The sequence below is a fragment of the Silurus aristotelis genome (genome assembly GCF_946808225.1).
Source record: "Silurus aristotelis genome assembly, chromosome: 11".
In the NCBI taxonomy this organism is placed as follows: Eukaryota; Metazoa; Chordata; class Actinopteri; order Siluriformes; family Siluridae; genus Silurus; species Silurus aristotelis.
This window is the reverse complement of record NC_139584.1, coordinates 22,366,531-22,387,748: the sequence shown is the minus strand read 5'-3', so window position 1 is coordinate 22,387,748 and position 21,218 is coordinate 22,366,531. Positions and strand designations below refer to the sequence as shown.

Genomic DNA, 21,218 nt, shown 5'->3' with positions numbered 1-21,218 from the left:
TATAGCCTATTATTGATCATTCTGTAACGAGGTGACAATAATCGATCAGTGATCGTGATGAACAGCGCAGCAGTAAGATTCTTTATGAAGGAGAAGCGTATTTTTTGTTATTGAAGGCTGAAATAGGTCACTGCCACCCCATGGTAACATTAGCGGGATTAATATTGGCAGATTATCAGTGTGTTGACTGTCAGCCTGCCTTTTAGAGCAGGTGATTTTGTGCATGTAGGCAAAAAATTTCCCACATGGGCTGTTCTTCCAACTTGCTTTTCAGGATGTGGCAAACTAACGTTGTCCTTTGGTTGCATATGAGCACCAGGTGAATGGCGTTTATATCTTGGAGACCAGGGCGCAGAGGTAAGGCTGTTTGGTTTGGAATTTATCATGACTTTTTTTCTTTCTTTTTTTACTTTTAAACCCTGGCTGGATATTTTGTTCCCCCCCGATCTTTCAAAGTTAGTCAGCATTTTTTTTCTATTATTATTAGCGCATATTATTCTAGTTGTAACCCTAAATATTTATTGCAATCCAATACTAGATTTTCATAATGAATATTAAAAAGAAACAAGTAACTCACTTATATTTGGAGTTCCTTTTTATATTTAAGTGTATTTTTTACACTGAGGTTCTTATTGTACTGTAAAATGTACTATTTTGAAAGAATATACTTTTTGAACCCAGCTATTGTTACAGTAACCTGTTTTCACCGAATATAGTTTTCATTTCCAGACAGAAATCCACAAAGATCAATTTCCACAGGGTCGATGAAATAACTTCTATTTAGATCTCGAATCAACAAGCCAGATCCTGAGAGGACATGAGGAAGCAACCTTGGAAAAATTGAAATCCATTATTTTGTGTGTGGAACACTAGGACCTTACTCTTTAAACTAATATCATGAAGGCAAGGTGTAGGATACTCAAGAACTTTTCTTAGTCTTGAGTCATGGTTATTTGAACCCCTCCGTTGAACCCCTTGTGGAGGAATGTTTCACACTTCACAACCATTTTTTCTGTTAACACCCCGAACGTGTACAGTGTGAAATCGCATTCATCCAATTGTAGTTGTCGATACTATGAACGCACCAATACAAATATTTACACACTGTTTTGGAATGTACAGCATGAACAGTCGGACTAAGAATAACCATGTTTATAGTTAATCGAGAGGAGTGCGAACGGTAAGAAAGGATAACCCATGATGCTGTTTCAAAATGACACTATTGAGTACTTATTGTTATGCACCAATCAGGCATAACTTTATGACCACCTGCCTAATATTGTGCTGGTCAAAACAGTACCGACCCTTCGAGCATCAGCAGCATTAACTTCTTCAACAATTGAAGCTACAGCAGCTCGTCTGTTGGGGTCTCCGTCGTCGGTTCACCGCCGTTCCTTCCTAGTACCACTTTTGATCGATACTGACCAGTGCAGACCGGAAACGACCCACAAGAGTCGCGGTTTTGGAGACGCTCTAACCCAGTCGTCTAGCCATCACAAACTGGGCCTTTCTCAAACGAACCTTCTCAAACCGTCGCCCATTTTTCCTGCTTCTAACACGTCAAATTCAAGGATAAAATGTTCACTTGCTGTCTAATATATCCAGGGGGCTACGATGAAGAAATAATCAGTGTTATGCCTGATCAGTGTATTTTTCCAGTGTTCAGTAGTGTTAAAGTTGTGATTGCAGCAGCAGGTTTTAATTGCAGATCTATGGGTGTTGCATGATAAAATCTGACCGATCAAGATCCTGAGTCAGGGGTGCTGTAAAATCCAGGTATGAACAGGATTTAATGAAATGCCACTGGAAGTGTTGAGGGGGTTGGGGGGGTGGACCGCGGCACTGCAGCTAACTACACACACGCAACCATCAAGAAACTGTTGCTCCTCTAGAAACCCATGGCTGGAGACGGTGTAACGGATTACTTCGGTTTGAACAAGTCCTCAAAAACGCCCGGTCCAGTTCCGGCTTTCTGACTCGGATATAAGCTCGGATGGGATCAGCGTAAAGCCGCGCCGTGAGGAGGACACAGGACTCAGCACCCGGATGTTGCCGCAAGCGCTCCATGGCGCTCAGGGAGCGACGCGAGGAGGCACTTCGTAACGCGCGGATTAACGGAGCGATTTGACGCTCGAGTACTGGTTCCTGCGCCGAAGCCGGTTTTAATAAACGGACTTTCAATGCAGAGGAAGGCATGGACGAGCCAGAGGAACCGACTGAAGGTAACGGAGAGAGAGAGAGATGGAGAGAGAGAAGGGAAAGAAACCGACCGGCGCGCGCGCGGCTGTTCGCAGTTTGAACGCTCGGTTATGCACGCGCTCTCGCTCGGATCCTCCGTCATTGCATTTTAGTCGCTTCTCAGTTCTAAAATGTGAACCCGTATTTATAAGACTTATAAGGATTTTCGAAATGCTCTCCCGGCTTCACGAGGATGGCAGAAAAGCGAAATCAAAGCATGATTAGGAATGCGATTGGAACACCATTTTTACGGTTTTTTATCAGAACATGATCTACGACAACTGACAAATGAGCTATCAGTGTCTCAAAACAAGATTTAATACCAGGCCTAGGCTGTGCACCATGTCTAGTGTGAATTTACTGCACCCATTTAAGATCTGATCTGATCTAATCACCAGTCTCAGTCAAAGTTGCTAATGGTGTCCACTTTAATAGATCCAGCTGCACATTTCTGCAGCTTCTGCAAATCATGTGGAAGCTGGACAATGCCTAAGTGCATGCAGATACACACCAGGAGCTTTAATAAAAATGTTTAAAATTAAAAATCCTGGCACGGATGTTGGTACCAGAGCATTCCAGAAACCTCCTGGGAAATGTACCCGTAGTTTGCACAGAGTGGTGCGGAAAACAAAAAACGTTTCGTGAGCGGGATACCTGCATGCGTCTGACATCTTGCTAATGAGATTTCTATTGAGTAGTAAATCAGAAAAGCACCTTTTTTCACCCCCAAATCAGCACCACCACGAACAAGATTGTAAAGCTACTGTGGGAACTTTCACAACACTATCACAGGGATGAACTCATCCAAACAGGAAGGCTGAAATATCCTCAATTTCAACCTTCAAGTTTTGGTGATCGGCTCAGATTTCTGTTCTGTTCTGTGGAACCTGATATGGTTTTCTGCTGTTGTAGCATAATGTATGAGTTAATCTATTTTTTTCTGGCAGCTGGAACTACTTCGATCATTCTCCTCTGACCTCCGAATTACAAAATTCAACCCACAGATATTATATTTTATACACAGATATATAACATTCTGACTTTTTTTTTATAAACCCTAGAAAAGCAGCAGTTTTTGAAATACTTAACCCAACCCATCTGCTAACAACAACATGCCATGATTAAAGTCACAATGTGCACGTGTACAGGTGTTCTTTTGTTTTAAAAGACGGTGACGAGTGTGTAATTGTGTCCAGTAAAATATAAGTAGGGACATGTTGAGCTTAATACCTTTTTTCAATGCCTATTTCATTTGTAAAAGAGAGAGGGGGTGGGGTTTAACGTCCAATCTACTAAAAGTACACAGTGAACTACTGAATCATCTTTAATCACATCAACATAAAAATTGTATATCAACCAGTTTTAATGTTGAACTATTGGTAAATGGAAAGAAGTTAGTGAGTAAGAATTCTATAGAGATTCTATATTCTCTATAGAGAACATTAAAACGACTCACTTAGAGTTATAAAATTTCGAAAACAGGTTGTATGTCGGACCTTTTTTTTTGTTACACCCCGTTATAGGTTCACCACAGACCTTTTATACAAATAAACCCGAAAAACCAAACACATTCATGTAGGTTCTTTATTTCTTTATCCTACTAAAATAAAATGCTGAAGGAACAGTATCATTTTAAGGTCTTTTGCTCCGTGTTTTAAAGGCCTCGACGAATGAGACTCTATAGACCTCTTAATTATGTTCTCACGGTTTGCTGCTTCCGAAATCTATCGTAAAGACAATTTACATCAGATGTCACATGCGGCGTTTATGCTTTCATTTTAACAAGCGTTTCAGTCCACACCAGCTGCGTCAGAGGAGCGTACATCACGTCCTCCTTGTTTTACACTCCCGCCAATTTTTTTTTTTTAGAAGCTTGCCTAAGTGAATTATAAAAAAATCTGACATTTTTTATGCTGCTAGAGTCTACAAACGCGTCACGCTCGTTTATCCTGCGATTCCATTGAAACGCGTTTGCACGTTATTCACATTGCTATGTATATTGTTTAATACATATGGATGGAAAAAAGACTAATAGGCTGTTTGCTCTATGGCCTGCGGTCTCATGTCACTTTTTTATTTATTTATTTATTTATTTTTATTATTATTGAGCTGTGTTGTAATCACAGCTGCTTTTCTCATCTATCATGTTTCATTGACAAGGTTGTACATTAGGTTGTTAGTTTTCTTAAAACAAATAAAGCATGTTGTGCCGGACGTGCGCATTTGAACGCTCGCAGTGTGAACCGAATGAACAATCGCTTCACTTTACACATCTGCCATGTTTTACTACATCACATTTAACCTGTACATAATGATATAATTAGTGAATAGCATTACTGCCAAATGCGATCCAAAAATTACTGTAGAAAACATCCAATAAGTTTGTTGCTACATCTACTGTACATATTATTTTTGTCAAGTTTCATTTTAATATGTTTTTTTCCCCCATTTCAGATCTTTGCACTGCAATTTCTTTATCTACAAAAACTCCGGGTTTTAAAATAATCAATTCATAGGAGCTTTTTTTTTTTTTATTAATATTAGGGTGGAAAAGTACTGTTACTTCAATGAAATGTAAGTCACTAGTGAAGTTACCAGTCATTAAAATCTACTCAAGAAAAACTAAAAAGTAGCTCATAAAAAAAAAAAAAATAATAAAATTACAGTTACTTTTTAAACAGTGTGTGGGGGGGGGGATTCTAGTGTAGTTCAAAAAGGACAAGGAGATATAAATCTTGAACTCGTTTTAATTAATAGAACATTTTTACTAATTAAAGTGCAATAATAAAAAAAAAACATTACAGTCGATGACTTGACTTTAATGTGAGTTATGCACTTTTGCAGCAAAAAAACAAAACAATCTCCTGTTATAAAGTCATTTATGATATTGAGAGAAATCGCAGATGCGGATTCAGAATTCAGACAGTGAGCGCACACATTGAACACATTTTCTCCCACCATCAATCAATAAGTGCAGTAGTTTCCATGGTGCGATTTATTTTTTTTCCCCCCTCAAATAGTCTTTTTTTATTTAGTAAAGTTTAAGATCTAAAATGTAATTAAGTACAATACTTTAAACAAAACCTACTAAAGTCATATTACAGATTTTAAAAAACTACTTTAAAAAAGTAAAAGTAAAAAAAACCTACTCATTTGCACTAACACGAGTAAATGTAATTTGTTACTTACCACCTCTGAGGCTTAGACAGAATAACAGCACTATGTTTCTTCAAGTCATGTTTAACAAGGTTGGAGACATGATCGAGATGGGAATAGCTTTCTTTTATCTATGTTCAGATCTTAACCTCCTGGCAGAGGCAAACATACACTATATTTCCAAAAGTATTAGGTCACCTGGTCATGGGTTCGGAATGTGATTTTTGAGTATTGCATTCCACATTTGGTCCTCCACTCTTCAGTGAAGATGTTCCACTAGATTTTGGAGTGTGCTTCTGGATATTTGTGTTCATCTGCCACAAGGGTATTACGAAAGGCAGGTACTGATATCATTCATATCAAAGGTGTTTGGTAGGAATGAAATCAGAGCTCTGTAGCAGGCCACTCAAGATCTTCCTCTCCCAAGCATGTTAACCAGATCTTTAAGGAGCTCACTTTGTGCACAGGGGCATCGCCATGCTGCCAAGTTCAAGTGAACGCAACATTTTATTATGGCGCATCTAAAGACGTCTTATACGATTGAGTGTAACAGTTTGAAAAAGAACCACATATAGCAGGAAAGGTCAGGTGTCCCAATACTTCTGGAAATATAGTGTATTTTGGGCTGAAATGCCAATGAGTCCTGGTACAATTAATCAGGCTCAAATGGGACAAATGGGGAAGTGGTGGCTCAGTGGTTAAGATGCTGAATTTCTGATCAGAAAATTGAATTAAAATCTCAGCACTACCAAGCTGCTACTGTTGGGCCCCTGAGCAAGCCCCTTAACCCTCAAATGCTCAGTTTTAGAAATGAGATAATTGTATCACAGGATATGAGCAGCTGCCAAATGCTGTAAATGTAAAGCAGTCGCATAAGCATAATTAAACCACCTCAAAATTTTACACCCGCATTAACGAATGCAGTCTTTTTCGTAGCCAAACATCCTAATGATGTTAATGGCTAATAGACAAATGTTGTTGTAGCATCACCTCTGACTAAACCTCTGACCTGACTTGTACTACAAATGATGCATGGTAAATTTCATATTTCTGTATTTTATGAGATTCACTTCCAAACATCCTGTTATACAGTAGCATTCAATAGTTCCTTTCAAATCTCAATGGTCTCTGCTAAACTATGCACTGCCATTGCTGTAATATTTGGTCTTATTTCTCCTTGTTCTTCACTATCCACCAGATCTTTGTTGAAACAATTGTGCTTATCGTTTAAATTCAAACTTTCTATATATATAACTATATCAGCCATATGAAGCATTTTTCTGACACTAATTGTACTGAAGTAAAATACAATTAAATTAAGGATAATGCGATTTTTACCTGCTTACATCCTTTGTCTTTTTCTATGATGATGGATGACATTTGGTTAAGAGATTTATTTTGTGCAACCTCGTATTTATACACCAGGGAAGCAGGACATGCAAGAAGGTGCAAGTAAATTGTTTCGGGACTGAACAGAAAAATAATGTATGTTTTTTCAAGAATGTCTATTTATTTCCCTGTATTATAAATATTCATTAGGAATAATATATTTAAATGAAATCTAAACCATTTTCCCCAATCGTTTGAGTGTCAATTTAAAATGATTGCATGCCATCTTTGCATTTTGTGCATTTCTGCTTCATTTTTGAATGGTGCCAAGAGTTTTGGAAGGCATCCGATTGACTTTCATGCCGTTTTCCTGTGGAGCATCCTTGCAGTTATAGAGGCTGCGTTTTCCGAAGCGTTGTCAAGGAGATTCGCTTTGTCCAAACACTTCTTTTTCGAAGACGATATTAATAGGCTTGTGATCATCTCATATTGTGTGCCAAGTACGCTTCATCTACAGTGTTTTCAGATTCGATTTACATCATGAAGTGTACCTGAGTGGGTGTGTAATATCCAGCACGAATAGAGTGCAGGAAGCGCATGTGCACATTTATATGGCTCTGTAGTCGAACACCAGTTACGAATCCTGCAATCGGTGCAACAGTTTTAAGTGTTTGCTTTGTTGTCATGGGATCGGAAGGATCACAAAAGCCTAATGACGCTCAAGCCGTGTGTGGGCAGGAGTCCAGCAGAACATAACTGTCTGGGCGGGTATCATGGCGTTCCTTTCTTTCTCCCGTCACTCAAAACCGCACTCGCCGATGTGCCAGCTCATGTATATGAAAGAAAGTTTGGCTGCCGAAGCGGTTTAGAAGATACGGTAGCTGCACGTGTCTCTGAGAAAGCACGTGTTAGCCATGGGATGAGAATTGACTTGACATTGGCAATGACTGTGTATTTGGGAGGTACGAATGCCAAAATGCAGTTATTATCCATTAATGCTCGTGTGTATGATATGCTACTTGGGATACAGCTTAGTTCTTTTGACAGCAAGGCAGCAAGTGGCAGATTAAGTGACCTGGAAAGTGCTCAGCCAGTTACACATGACAGCTTATTGATTCCTTTTGTCTCTCTTTCCCTTTGTTTCAGTGAAGCGTGAGAGCTCAGTACAGAGTTTTACCAAAGGGTTTTATAGCGAGTTCGTATGGAGTGTCTTAATACCAGCATTCATTATACAAATTTACCACATTTAATCAACAAGAATATGTCATTCGAATAGAAGGGGTCATGACTTTGTGTCTCTCAGGTTGTAAAGCATCTGTTTGATTTTTCCAAACTCTTGACCTTAGGTGTTTTTCTCTACTCCTCAGGGGCAAGCTATGCTATCAGCACACGGGCCCCTTCCTCTGGCGACGCACCTCCGCTTTGGTCAGAAAGCCCCTCCCTCTCCAGACAGTCCCTCCCCCAGTCTGGCGCTCTGTCCTGGCAAGCTGCGATCACTGCGGCGAGAAACGCCAGAGCCGACGGCACCCAGACCATAACTACATCGGACAGTGCTCCGGTCGGCTCGCTGTCGCAGCGGAAGAGGCAGCAGTATGCCAAGAGCAAGAAGCAGGGTAGCGCCACCAATAGCAGGCCTCCACGGGCACTCTTTTGCCTCACCCTCAACAACCCGATACGCAGGGCCTGCATCAGCCTGGTGGAGTGGAAGTATCCTTCCATCAGTTGTCCTCTAGTAGATCGTTTAAATATGCTCGAATGCTTGAACTAAAGCTTGTATAACGATTGGAACAAACTCTTGGACATTGCAGTCCTGCCTAGTAAGCATAGCATACTATTGTTAGCATTTCTGGCCATACCATTGTTAGACTTATTATTTTAATTCAGCAGAGGTGTTTTTCTATAGGATTTTCTAATGAATAGAAGATTATAAAAAAAATAGGAAATATGAAATGTCTATTAATTGGATTAGTATAAATCAGATCCAATAATAGTAATTTGTAAAGTTCAAGCATTTGGAGTATTTCAGCAGCATGTATTCTGCAATACAGTTTTAAACATTTGATTATCTACTTTTTTTTTATGTTCTTTCCAGTTTTATTGTTAAAAGATGTTCCTTGACTATGAGTTTCTCAGACCCTTTGATATCTTTATATTGTTGTCTATTTTTGCCAACTGCGTGGCCTTAGCTGTTTACATCCCCTTCCCTGAAGACGATTCCAACTCGACTAATCATGACCTGGTGAGTACTACGGCTCAAACACCGACACCTTTCTTTCACTTTTGCAGACTTTCCACTCATTGTAAACTGATTTTTTGCATTTCAAATAGACCCCTTAAACCATCATTCTGTTTCTGAGTGCCATGAAACGTACAGGTGTTTCCTCACGAGCCTTTGCTTGCATTCACTCAGATCCTTGTCTCTTTGTGCTTTGGATCTGGCTGTGATTGGTTATTCAGTGCCATTCCTAGAGCTGTATGTTATCAGGTTTCCTAGGTCTGTCCGTTCAATAAAGATGTAAACGAAGCAGCCAGTTAATAGAAAGGACAGTGCTTGTGCTGGTAATTACATCTCAGCTCAATTCTATTAATCTATGTGGAGAACAACACCGAATCCAGAGGTTCCATTGGCAAGGAAAACCTCACAGAGGGCATGAGGATGAAACCTTGAGATTAAAAATGGGCTCCATCCCCTCCTCTTCAGGGTGATGGTGAATTATAAATAAGAGTATGCACAGAGGCAAACAGTGCTGAGTGTATTCTACGTGAATCTTAGGCGAATGCAGGTCAGGCTTTACGATTACAGGAGCAGTTTTCGCTATTCAGCGAAACGGTTGCTTCATATTCGAATGCTTGAGATCGTATATGTTAGACATAATAGCACTACAACTGTGACATTCATTATTACAAAAAAATCCAATATATAATACATAATTGATGAGCAATACAAACAGTACCTCATGAAACCGTTCCCATGACTGGTGGCAGCACGGCTAATAGGAGTATAATTAAGAGATGAAGGAAATGATACAGACGCTAACATTACACTATCTTCCAGGAAAAGGTGACTCACTTCGATGTTTACATAGTAGCTTTGAAATTTCGATCTATCTCCGACAAACATGATGTATTATCAGAGAGGGGAGAAAATATTTAGAAAAACTAGGAGATGACTACTTTTGGACTTAACCACGGTAACCTTAGCCGCACATCTAAAGGCTAATTTTGGCGAAAATGAACACGTTTTTTTGTTTCGCCTGCAAGCAAACAAGCCGCTTTATTAACATTAAAATCGGTGTACGGATTGGAACCTCTTTGACCTGCACGAATGGATGTTACGTCATCAACAGCTCATCGCTGACTACACGTCTGCTGTCAGAGCGGTGTTAGCGATGGATGCAGCATGTGTGTCCGTGTGTGTGTACATGCTGCTGAGACGGTGATTGTTTGCTATGAGTGGGTTACGGTACCTTTCACCTTTGCTCACCCACGTCCGTGGGGTAATTAAAATGATGCAGTTCCTGTACTTTTATTGCTTCTTTTGTTGGTTTGTCTGGGTTCCAAGCACTGAGGAATAACTAGCCTCTTGAGGGAACACTATACAAAAGGTGCTTGGGCCCCGAATATTGCTAACTATGTTTATTGATGTACTACGTTGTCAAAGCTTGTTTACTTTTTTTCAAGCATGCTGTATCAACAGCTGACGCACACAAAAGGGCTACGTAATTGCCATCCATATGATAAAGACAACAGGGTATAAGTGTGTACGTGCCTGTGGAAAGGTTAGATCTGTTGGTGTACGTGGCGCTGGAGTTTAGTTGGTGCAGCCTAGTAGGTTAAGCCCTGCTGTGGATTAGCAGTTTCATGTTTCATGTGTGTCAGGCCCTCTCTAATTGATTTTTTTTCATTATTTTTAGTTAAAGGACTTTTTTAATGATACACCAATCAGCATAACATTATGACCACCTGCCTAATATTGTGTTGGTCCCTTTTTTCGCTGCCAAAACAGTCCTGATCTTTTAAGCATTAACAGCATTAAGTTCTTCAGCAATTTGAGCTACAGGAGCTCGTCTGTTGGATCAGACCACACTGACCAGCCTTTGCTTTTCCTTCCTTGGACCACTTTTGATAGATACTGACCACTGCAGACCAGAAAACATCATCCCACAAGAGCTGCAGTTTTGGAGATGCTCTAACCCAGTCGTCTAGACATCCCAATTTGGCCCTCGTCATACTCACTCGAATCCTTACCTTCACCCATTTTTCCTGCCTCAAACACGTCCACTTTGAGGACAAATTGCCATGATGAAGAAATTGTGTTATTCACTTCACCGCTCATAATGTTATCATATCATAATGTTGTATACAATATCAAACTGTCTCACTTCTTATTTTTTTTTTCTTTTCACATTTAATCAGACTTCTTTTATGTCTGAAGTCGAGGTGCAATGACCTGCGACATATCCGAGTTGGCGTATGATGTGTGCGTTAATCTTCCCACCATTATGACACAACACTCTGATACTGCTCTCCATAGTGGTAATACAAACTCCACTATTCGATTCCTGTCTTATAAGTAGCACATTCTTCTGCTACAACCCCAGGACAGAACTTTTGTCAATTCTCAATCAAAACAGCTACTTTTTATTGAATCCTCGCGAACGTGAACAAGACTGGTTTTAAGCCCGGTCCTCAAAAAACGGATTGTTATTGCATTCATTAAATCCTTATTGGTTTCACATAAGTGACTGACTATAGTTGTGTTTAATTTTCAGAGAAACTTTTTTTCCCCACATATATAATCCAGATGTAATAAGTTTTAGTACAACTAGGCAAATTTGATGGTTTATGCGTTTCAGTACTTTTTTGTCCAGTGTGCTGGTTTTGTCAAACAGAATTATATGCCCCATGCACCTTATAAGTCCCTGTTAGTGAGATGTTAGCTGTTACTATAGAAACATCAGAATCAATGAATTAATGTAAACCTGTGGTTTGCCTTGCAGCTGTCATTATAGAAAGACTGCTGTCAAAGAAAATCTATTAACACCTTCTGTCCAGTTTGAATATACAATTTTTCAGTATATTTTGTAATATAGTGGTACCCTAACTTATTCATTTGTAATGGCCAGCTAGCGCGCAGGGTAGAAAGGTGTTTCAGAGAGTAGCGTTGTTGCTTCATAGCTTCAGGGAGTTTGGGATTCTGTCTGTATGGAGTTTCCCATGTTCTTCCAGTGGATCTGTGGGTTTTTATCAGGTTTTCTGGTATCTTCTACAAGTCCCAAAAAACTTGGCAAATGTGCATACGTCTGGATCCACCATGTTGTTCTTCAGGATAAAGTTCCATGTTGCTAATGCAGCTAACAGGGTCTGGTAACACAGTATGTATAGGTTTTCTAGCTTCCATTTAACATGCTAAAAACTTTTTTAATTGACTGTTAAAAAAAATAACAGTCAAAGTACTAGGATTAAGTATGTTTAGTGCGACAGTGAAAATTTTTTTTTTAATCATTTGCAACGGCAAGGGGCATTAGTTTATAGACAGACACAATGGCGCCAGGAGAACGGTCAATACTGCAGTAAGTCACCACGTGTAATACCTGCTGAAAGTGGTGCAGTGGGATTTAGCTATTGCTTCTTCTCCACCTAAAAAGAGCAATACAGGAGCACTTTAGTTTTTTTAGTCCATCTAGCTCTCTTACTTTTCTCTGTACACTCTAACAGATGAGGTTTCCAAAGTTCAACTTTTCAATTTGTAAATCCACCAACAACCAGCACAAGTATTTCACCAGAAACATGTAATTATCTGAGTGCAAAATTTTTTCTCTTTTCTTTATCAGCAGAATCGACATTATAACATTTAGAATTTGTCTTTGATTTCGCCCACATTTTGGGAACAGATAGATTTACAGTTATAACAATGTCTTAATATACGTGTGTGTGTGTTTGTGTGTGTGTGTGTGTGTGTGTGTGTGTGTGTGTGTGTGTGTGTGTGTGTTTTTAGATCTTTCACTGGATGGTCTTCAGATAATAAATAAAGCTTAAGAAGCACAGCTTAGCAAGTGGAGTGGGTTGGTGTGTGTGTGTGTGTGTGTGTGTGTGTGTGTGTGTGTGTGTGTGTGTGTGTGTGTGTGTGTGTGTGTGTGTGTGTGTGTGTGTGTGTGTGTGTGTGTGTGTGTGTGTGTGTGTATGTATGTATGCCTGTATGCCAAGTAGTATTCCCAGAAAACGTCAGGTTGTGTATGTCTAACTGTGGGGATTAAGAGTTTAGCCAGAGAGCAGACAGTATAAGCAGTATTGTGTGTGTATGAGTGTATGTGTGTATTTGCTTGTACGTGCATCTCATTACAAGGTGTTTGGATCATGTAATTGATATTTATTTTACACTGTTTTGTTATCAGTACATGTGGATGTACTGTATATATATAATATAATTAGTGTGTTAGTGTATTGGGCATTGCATATTGTTTGGCTTTTGTCTTTGGCTCTGCAATAGATCTACAATACATACCAGTAGAGGAACGTTGCCTGACATATCCCATGCACAATTTAAAATACCACTATATGAACAATGAGTATTGGGGTACCAGCCTTTTCCAGACATACAACGTGGTATTAAAAAGTTTCTAGACTAGTTTTGTTTACAATAAAGTACTTTATTTATCTATGTTTACACACTATCCCCTTCAAAATAGTCCTCTTGCACAACAATGCAGCGCTCCCAACGTTTCTGCCACTTCTGGAATGTGTCCTAGAAGTCTTCTTTTCGAAGCGTGTCAAGCACCTTCTGCAACTCGAGCTGGATCTCTGCAAAGGTGTTAAAATAGCGACCCTTGAGCTGGATCTTCATTTTCGGGAAGAGGATGAAGTCCGTAGGAGAAGAGTGGGTGCAGAAGTGAGATTTTTGGTGAGACTCTCAAGTGTGAGGAGAGCTTGGTGACAGGGTGATCTAACCATGAAGAAATTGCAGAAATAGTAATGCACACAGTCAGAAAAGCAGCAGTTGCACAGCTCCTGATGTACACAAGACAATATCTTTTGACACACTGACTTTAGGAGGTCGGTGCTCTTTGTGACTGTGCGTGCAGCCTTGTGCTGCCATCTGTTGGTGTGTTACAAAACTGGTCTCGAACCTTTTTGATTTTCCCTCGTATATATATTTCTTCCACAAACTGTTACTATACAATTGTACAGGTGTCTTTGGTTGCAGTGGTATTAAACATGTATTTACTTGACCTTGGAGACCCAACCCTGTGAGCTCTATTCTTCAATTCAATTCAGTTTTATTTGTATAGCGCTTTTAAAAATGAACATTGTCTCAAAGCAGCTTCACACAGAAAATGTGGTGATTAAAATTGAGTATGTGCTTTATGAGTAAGTTTGTCCCTGATGGTGCCGGTGGCGACTGTGGCATGGAAAAACTCCCCGAGATGGCATAAGAAAGGAACCTTGAGAGGAACTGGACTCAAGAGGGAAACCATCCTTATCTGGGTTGCACCGAATGTCCATTTATAGCAGATATACGATGTTGCGGGGTGCAGTGATGGTGACCAGAAGCGAAAAGAAGTCCTGAGTCAATGTAGCAGACTGTTGACATTAGCCACAGTCCAATTCATCCTCAAAGCACCCGTTCTCACTCCGGAATTTCATGGAACCACCCAAGGCGTTGATGGGAAACCGTCCCAAGCTGCACAGAGTGGCCTCCAATCGAAGAGAAGACTATTTAGAGGCAGGCCTGGACGAAGTGGGAAGATCCATGAAGGGGGGAGGGGCAGGAACAGTGGTCACTGGAACCTCAGGAGCATGTTTAACTCGACTGAGAGAGAGAGAGAGAGAGAGAGAGAGAGAGAGGGAGAAGAGGGGTGACAGGAGGAGAAGGATATGGATTATTATGTCTTTATTGTTGTATGGAAGTTAATGTCACTGTACAGTTTAAACTCCGGCAAAACTCGCTATGGCAGCATAGCTAAAAGGGACAACCAGAAGGTAACACAGACATGAGGGATCTCTGGAATAAGAGACGACCCACCACACCACCGTCAACAAACCCGAGTGAACGTGTGAATGTGAGGGGACGACAGCATACAAATATCCCAGTTCACCAAACACTCTAAATCCATGCTCCCTCCAGATCTGCGACTTTACCTAAGAAAAAAGATCTACTGATCAAAGGCTTGACTAAATAAATACGTTTTCAACCTTGACTTGAACACTAAGACTGTGTCTGAGTCCCGAACACTAATTGGAAGGCTGGTCCATAACTGTGAGGCTTTATAAGAGAAAAATCTGCCCCCTGCTGTAGTTTTCATTATTTGAGGTACCAACAGATAGCCTGCACCTTTTGACCAAATTAGCAAAAATCTTTACACCCATAACTCAAAATCAAGTGAAACATCTTCCCAGAAAAGTAGAGGTTATTATAACAGCAAATGGGGTCTAAATGTGGAATGTGATGTCTATGAGTCACATATGAAGCATATATTAATTTTATTTTCAGGTGTCCACAAACTTCATAATCCATATAGTGTATTTTGCTGGGTGACAAATTGATGGCAAGCAGAAACAATATTGCTCATCATACCTGAAATAAATGAGGACTGATCTTGTTGGCGTGGAAACCAGTTGATTAGTGAAGACACAGTGTTCTCACTGAAAGCAACACTGCAATGTCTTTATTTGCGTGTCGAACATTAAGTGAAATCAGTGTGTTTTATAACCTAGTAGTGGCAGCTATAAAAATATACCCGGTACCATAATGATTATCCTTCAGCGTCTTTTTGGTTTATACTAGTTTTTACACCTTTAACAGGACGTGCTTTTAAAAAAACAGCCCTTTTCAGTCTGTCTCTTGTTCATTCTTTTCAAAAATCTCTCTTCCTCATACTAGCTTGTTGACTATATGTGGGCTTTTTGAGTGGGCGTTATGACAACAAGAAGACCGGCGCTTATTAATGTGCACAAACACACACGTTTGTCATACTATCCTTGTGAGGACCTTTTTTTTGACATGATTATGACTGCAACTCATCGATGTCTTGCTACTCCTAAAACTAGCTTCGATCTCAAGCTCCTTATTCAGAAAACAATCGTTTTACTGCTTGAAGTTGTTTAAAAAAATCCAGCTGACATTTAACTGGTTCCACCAAAACACACACACACCCCCCTCTCACACACACACACACACACAGACATGCCAGTGATACCTTGACTAGCCTGAGGGTTGTGTAAATCCTAAGTAGTCAATTTTTTTTTCATCAGGTCATCATTTCTGTCAAGAGAAAACTGCGCACAAAAACCCTGACTGTGTAAACTTGTCGACTGGTCAAGCAGCGAACATTTTTCATTCACTAAGCTATTGGAAGTGCACAGGAAAGTGATATCATTACAAGACAATACATTTAGATTGGACTTTTCATCCGGTCCTCAGAAATCTGTTCATCAGTAACCATGCCTGTTTTTTTTTTTCTATATTTTCTATATGATATTGGATCAAGTGTTTTAAGAGCCGACGGCAATCTTCAGATGGACCATCACGTGTTCATTTTCGATTGGAAGGTCAGATCGGAAGCTCCGGTATCAGCAAGCTGCCACCCTTAGGGCCCTTGAGCTAGGCTCTTATCCCTCTGTGCTCCAATGGCCCTGTATTATGGCTGACCCTGCGCTCTGACCCCAGCTTCCCAGGCTCTAGTCCTTGATGTTCTCCTGGTTGAGAGTCCAGATTTCCTACAGGACAAATTAGGGAGCAGAAGCAGAGAACAGTATCTATTGTTTGGATGCAACGAAGGTTGTCCTCAAGTGACAAAGGACAAGCAGTGGTGTGTATTGTATTTCATGTTGTCCCCCAGCCCGATTGCTTGTTTGAGGTCTATCTAGGACTGAATTGTCTATAGAATTTACATAGCACAATATATATTCAATTCATTCATTGCAGTCAATAGCTCAATTTTTTATCACATGATGGACAGCTACGTTATTATGTTTTGTATTATGAAATATTTGTATATTATTTTATTTAGTATTTTTAAAGTAATTTCTGCTACCACAGCCTTCAATGGCCCATTAGTACTTTGTGCCTTTTCTTATCTGGCTTACGTTATTGAGGAGTCATTTTATCCTCATGCAAAGCTTTTGTCTTAATTTGGTCTTCAATTCATCTGGAATGAATTTCTGGCAGTTATGAACTGAAATAATAACAGAAAAGTATACTCTGAGGTTATCGTGGATTATTCACCACATTCACCGTACTCAGTCGTGCACAAGCTCCATGCGTCTGACCGGAGATTAGTGGAGCTTAGCGGAAGAATAAATACAGCACAGATGCGGTGGAAGGAGGTGGAAAAGTGAACAGCCAAAAAAACTTAAGCCGCAACATAATCACCATCATGAAAAATATAACAGAGTAATGACTGCTGCAGGTTATGTAACACATTTAATTCCTAGCTATGCTTAGAGCTTATTTATCTGTTAAGCATCACATGGTTTTGAATGGGCGAACTTTGCACTTTTTTTGATACATGACGCACTGCTTTTTTTTTTGTTTGTTGTTTTTTCAACATATTCAATAAAGAGGGAAAAAAGCCTGGTGAGGCAACAATTTGACTAAAGCTGCGTGAAACCTTAAATAGAGGAAACAGTATGCCATATATATATATATATATATATATATATATATATATATATATATATTAATAATACTTTGCTACAGTATAAGAGGAGTAAACCAACTTTTAGACAGTCCTCAAAATATTTTTTCTTTTTCTTTTCTTTTCTTTGTACTTTTTCTTCGTTTTTCTTTTCCTTTTTTAGTCGATTCTTTACCTGAAGCACGTTGTTTTTTTTTTTCTCTTGCCTTTTTTAACTGTCATAAAACATGTACTCATATTTGAGTCATTTTTTTGTAATATACGTTTTGATAATAATTATGAAACAACTGCTTTTAAATGGCGTTTGTGTCCTTTTTACATATCTGGCTGTGATTGGACAGTGCTGGCATTTCAGTGGCTCGACTGCAACAGACTGATGAATTTCAAATGGAAATGCAATTCCAAAACACAGTTAGCATACAATTCCTTAAAAAACAGCCCATGCAATAGAGTAAAGGTTTTGCTTTTCCACCAGAATTCTCTCCTGATTTTTGATTGCAGGTTTTATTTTTGGAATGAACATACCAGTCATAAACATTTTTGGGATGAAAATATCATACCAGTCATATACATTTTCTCTAAAACATAACAGTGGCATGTATATTCCAGCAAATCTACTGCCCTCGTGTGTATCTTATTCTTGCGAGTGATTCAGTTGCTTACAAACATATCAGCAAAATGCCTTCCTACAGCCGTGACCCATTTACATTTTTATACATATGCAGCAGATGGTTCAGGAAGCAGCAAGCAAAATCTTTAAGACTAATCATTTAGTTTTTGATAAACAAACAGTCCTGGACATGTGAATGTTAGGGTTCAGATGAACAAGGTGGTCTTGGTCAGAGCAATGCATCGACTCATACCTGCCCTTCACTTGGAGATTTGCTTGGAGTGTACAATATTTACTCTAAGATGGATAACTTCTTTTGTGTAATCTATTGATATTATAAGATGTAGCCAGTAAGTCCAAGTGACATTGTGCACTACAAAGTACTTCATTTCTAGAACCAGGTAAATCAGGAATTTATTACATTTTAGATAAAGAGAGTAATGAATATTATTTTGTACAACATTATACCCAAGGCGCCAGTGGATTCTCAAAGCTGATTTGTCAGAAGGATTTATTAAGTGGCCTGTCTCAAGTTTTTTTAGAACTCAAGCGAACTTTTTGGATCTTCTAGATTTTGCTTTATTATAGCTGTCATAGCAAGTGAATGGACAAGATTTTTTTTTTAAAGCCAACATCCAAAGGTTCAATAAAAATTCAAGAATCGTTGTAAGGTTCAGTCTTGGTGTACACAGCATCGAATAGGCAAATTCAAATAAATTAAAAACCAGGTACCAAAATACCAAACGAAGGGAAACAGCCGTGAGGGACAGGTACAACTGAGTCTGAGTAGTGATTGCTTACAAGTGTGTGATTAGTGACCAGTTATGGATAATGAACAATCGTGAACGTGACAGAAGCAGTTTAAAAATCATTTACTCGTCCCCCTTATTCATTAATCCGTATACAGTGCATGGCGGTTCACTAAAATGAGTATGCTGAGGTAAATATCGTGCGTCGGAAAGTCGAGACTGTCGTGGACAATTTCATCATAAACATCTATACGCTATCGTATATTACATCCGCAGTAAATCATAAAGCAGTTTATTATTTTTTTACGGGTCGTTTGTCACACATTTATTGAGTTTATATTAAAGAGAGCACAGCAACTGGTTATCTTGTTTATTCACACTTATGTGTAAATATTGGATATATATATATATATATATATATATATATATATATATATATATATATATATATATATATAAATGCATTCAATATTTAAAAAAAAAAAACATTTAAAAATAAAAAAAGGACAAAAAATGTATTCAATAAATATAAATAGTTTATATACCCCCCATAAAATCAAGAACAGGAATAGACAAGTAGATTACGTACATAACATTTTCACAAGGTTTTCTTGTCGCTGTTTTAACTTACATTTGTAATAGCGTCTCCATTCAGTGTTTCCATCCGCCATCTTTAATTTTCTTTTGCAACGTCTGCCGTTTGAAATCAGAGCGCGTTATGGGTATAATCGGGTGAACGAATGAGAGAATGAAGCTGTTCCCTCCGAATGTGGACACCACTACAAAATGGTTGACACTCGATATTGTATATGAGATAGGGAGCAGTTTCAGACACAGTCAGGAATTGTTGCTGGGAAGCGATATCTCTGGCAGCCATATACAGTACAGACCAAAAGTTTGGACACACCTTCTCATTCAAAGAGTTTTTTTTATTTTCATGACTATGAAAATTGTAGAGTCACACTGAAGGCATCAAGGGCTATTTGACCAAGAAGGAGAGTGATGGGGTGCTGCGCCAGATGACCTGTCACCGGACCTGAACCCAATCGAGATGGTTTAGGGGTGAGCTGGACCGCAGAGTGAAGGCAAAAGGGCCAACAAGTGCCAAGCATCTCTCGGGGAACTCCTTCAAGACTGTTGGAAGACCATTTGAGGTAACTACCTCTTGAAGCTCATCAAGAGAATGCCAAGAGTGTGCAAAGCAGTAATCAAAGCAAAAGGTCGCTACTTTGAAGAACCTAGAATATGAAATTTTTCAGTTGTTTCACACTTTTTTGTTATGTATATAATTCCATATATAATTCCACGTGTTAATTCATAGTTTTGATGCCTTCAGTGTGAATCTACAATTTTCATAGTCAAGTCAAGTCAAGTCAAGTTTATTTGTATAGCGCTTTTCACAACAGACATTGTCTCAAAGCAGCTTTACAAAAAAAAAAAACAACAGTGAAGGTGAATGGTGTGCGTTTGTCCCATAGTCATGAAAATAAAGAAAAGTCTTTGAATGAGAAACTTTTGGCCTGTACTGTATGCTGGTGTGCTCTGGGAAACAGAATTCTCGGAGCCTGTTGCGGCACATCTGACGATGGACCATTCTCAGAAATTTGCTAGTTGAATCCTAGTGAGATGATTTATTATTATTAAATAAACAGCACGTTTTCAAGAGTTCCGACTGCAGTTGATGTAGCTACTTAGCGGCAAACAGTAGTAACCTTTTGGATACCAATCTTTAAATACCATGTCCCACCATGTGAAAGGTGCTCCATTAAAATGGGTGCTTGTGTAATTTAGCTAGCTAGAGTGAAAGTTTTTCTTAGTATTCTGTAGTAACAGATAGTTTGCTTAGCTGCAACTAAGAATTTTTTTTTTTTTCCCCGCTGTTTTTGGCGAACTAAACTCGCTTTAAATTGTAGCCCATTTTTTTAGTAATAATTCAAATGTACACAATGTACAAAAATGGCATTTTGGCGTTAGCCACCACTGACCAAAATGGGAGGGAAAAAAAGAGTTTTCGAATGTACTAGCTACAAATTAAGATTTGAAAAATGCACTGAGATGTGATTTTACATGTATATAAGTGAAAATAATATTAAAAACAGATTATTATTCGGTTGTACTTAGTTAAATAAGTAATCCCCAAACACCGGCTAGCATCATAGCAGGCGATTAACATTAAACAGATATCTGGGCTAAATAGTCTGGGTGTATCTAAAATACATAACGGGAGACAACAATATTTGAAGCCAAATTAACCAAATGGTTGAGCTTGCAGTAGTAAAGGTCACCATTAACATTAAGCTTAAAGGCTGAATTAGCTGCGTGTGTGTGTGTGTATGTGTGTGTTCTGCTTCCTTTTAACAGCTGGCTCTTGCTTTCTTTGCTGTATGTTTCGATCACGCTCGCAGCGCGTGTTAGAGACATCGGCAGAAGCCCATCACGCCGTGCAAGCGTGGACCGGCGTGTGAATGGATCCGTGTTCGTGTGTCCATGCCCGTGTTT

At 39.1% G+C, this 21,218-nt stretch overlaps 1 protein-coding gene across 1 annotated transcript in view; it reads left to right on the top strand.

Moving 5' to 3' along the window:
* Positions 1-21,218, top strand: part of cacna1db (calcium channel, voltage-dependent, L type, alpha 1D subunit, b) — a 120,654-nt gene that overhangs the window by 9,079 nt on the left and 90,357 nt on the right. The window contains 2 exon segments of the mRNA XM_083554637.1: positions 8,091-8,430; positions 8,857-8,962. Of these exon segments, the coding sequence (XP_083410763.1) occupies positions 8,091-8,430; positions 8,857-8,962 (446 nt within the window).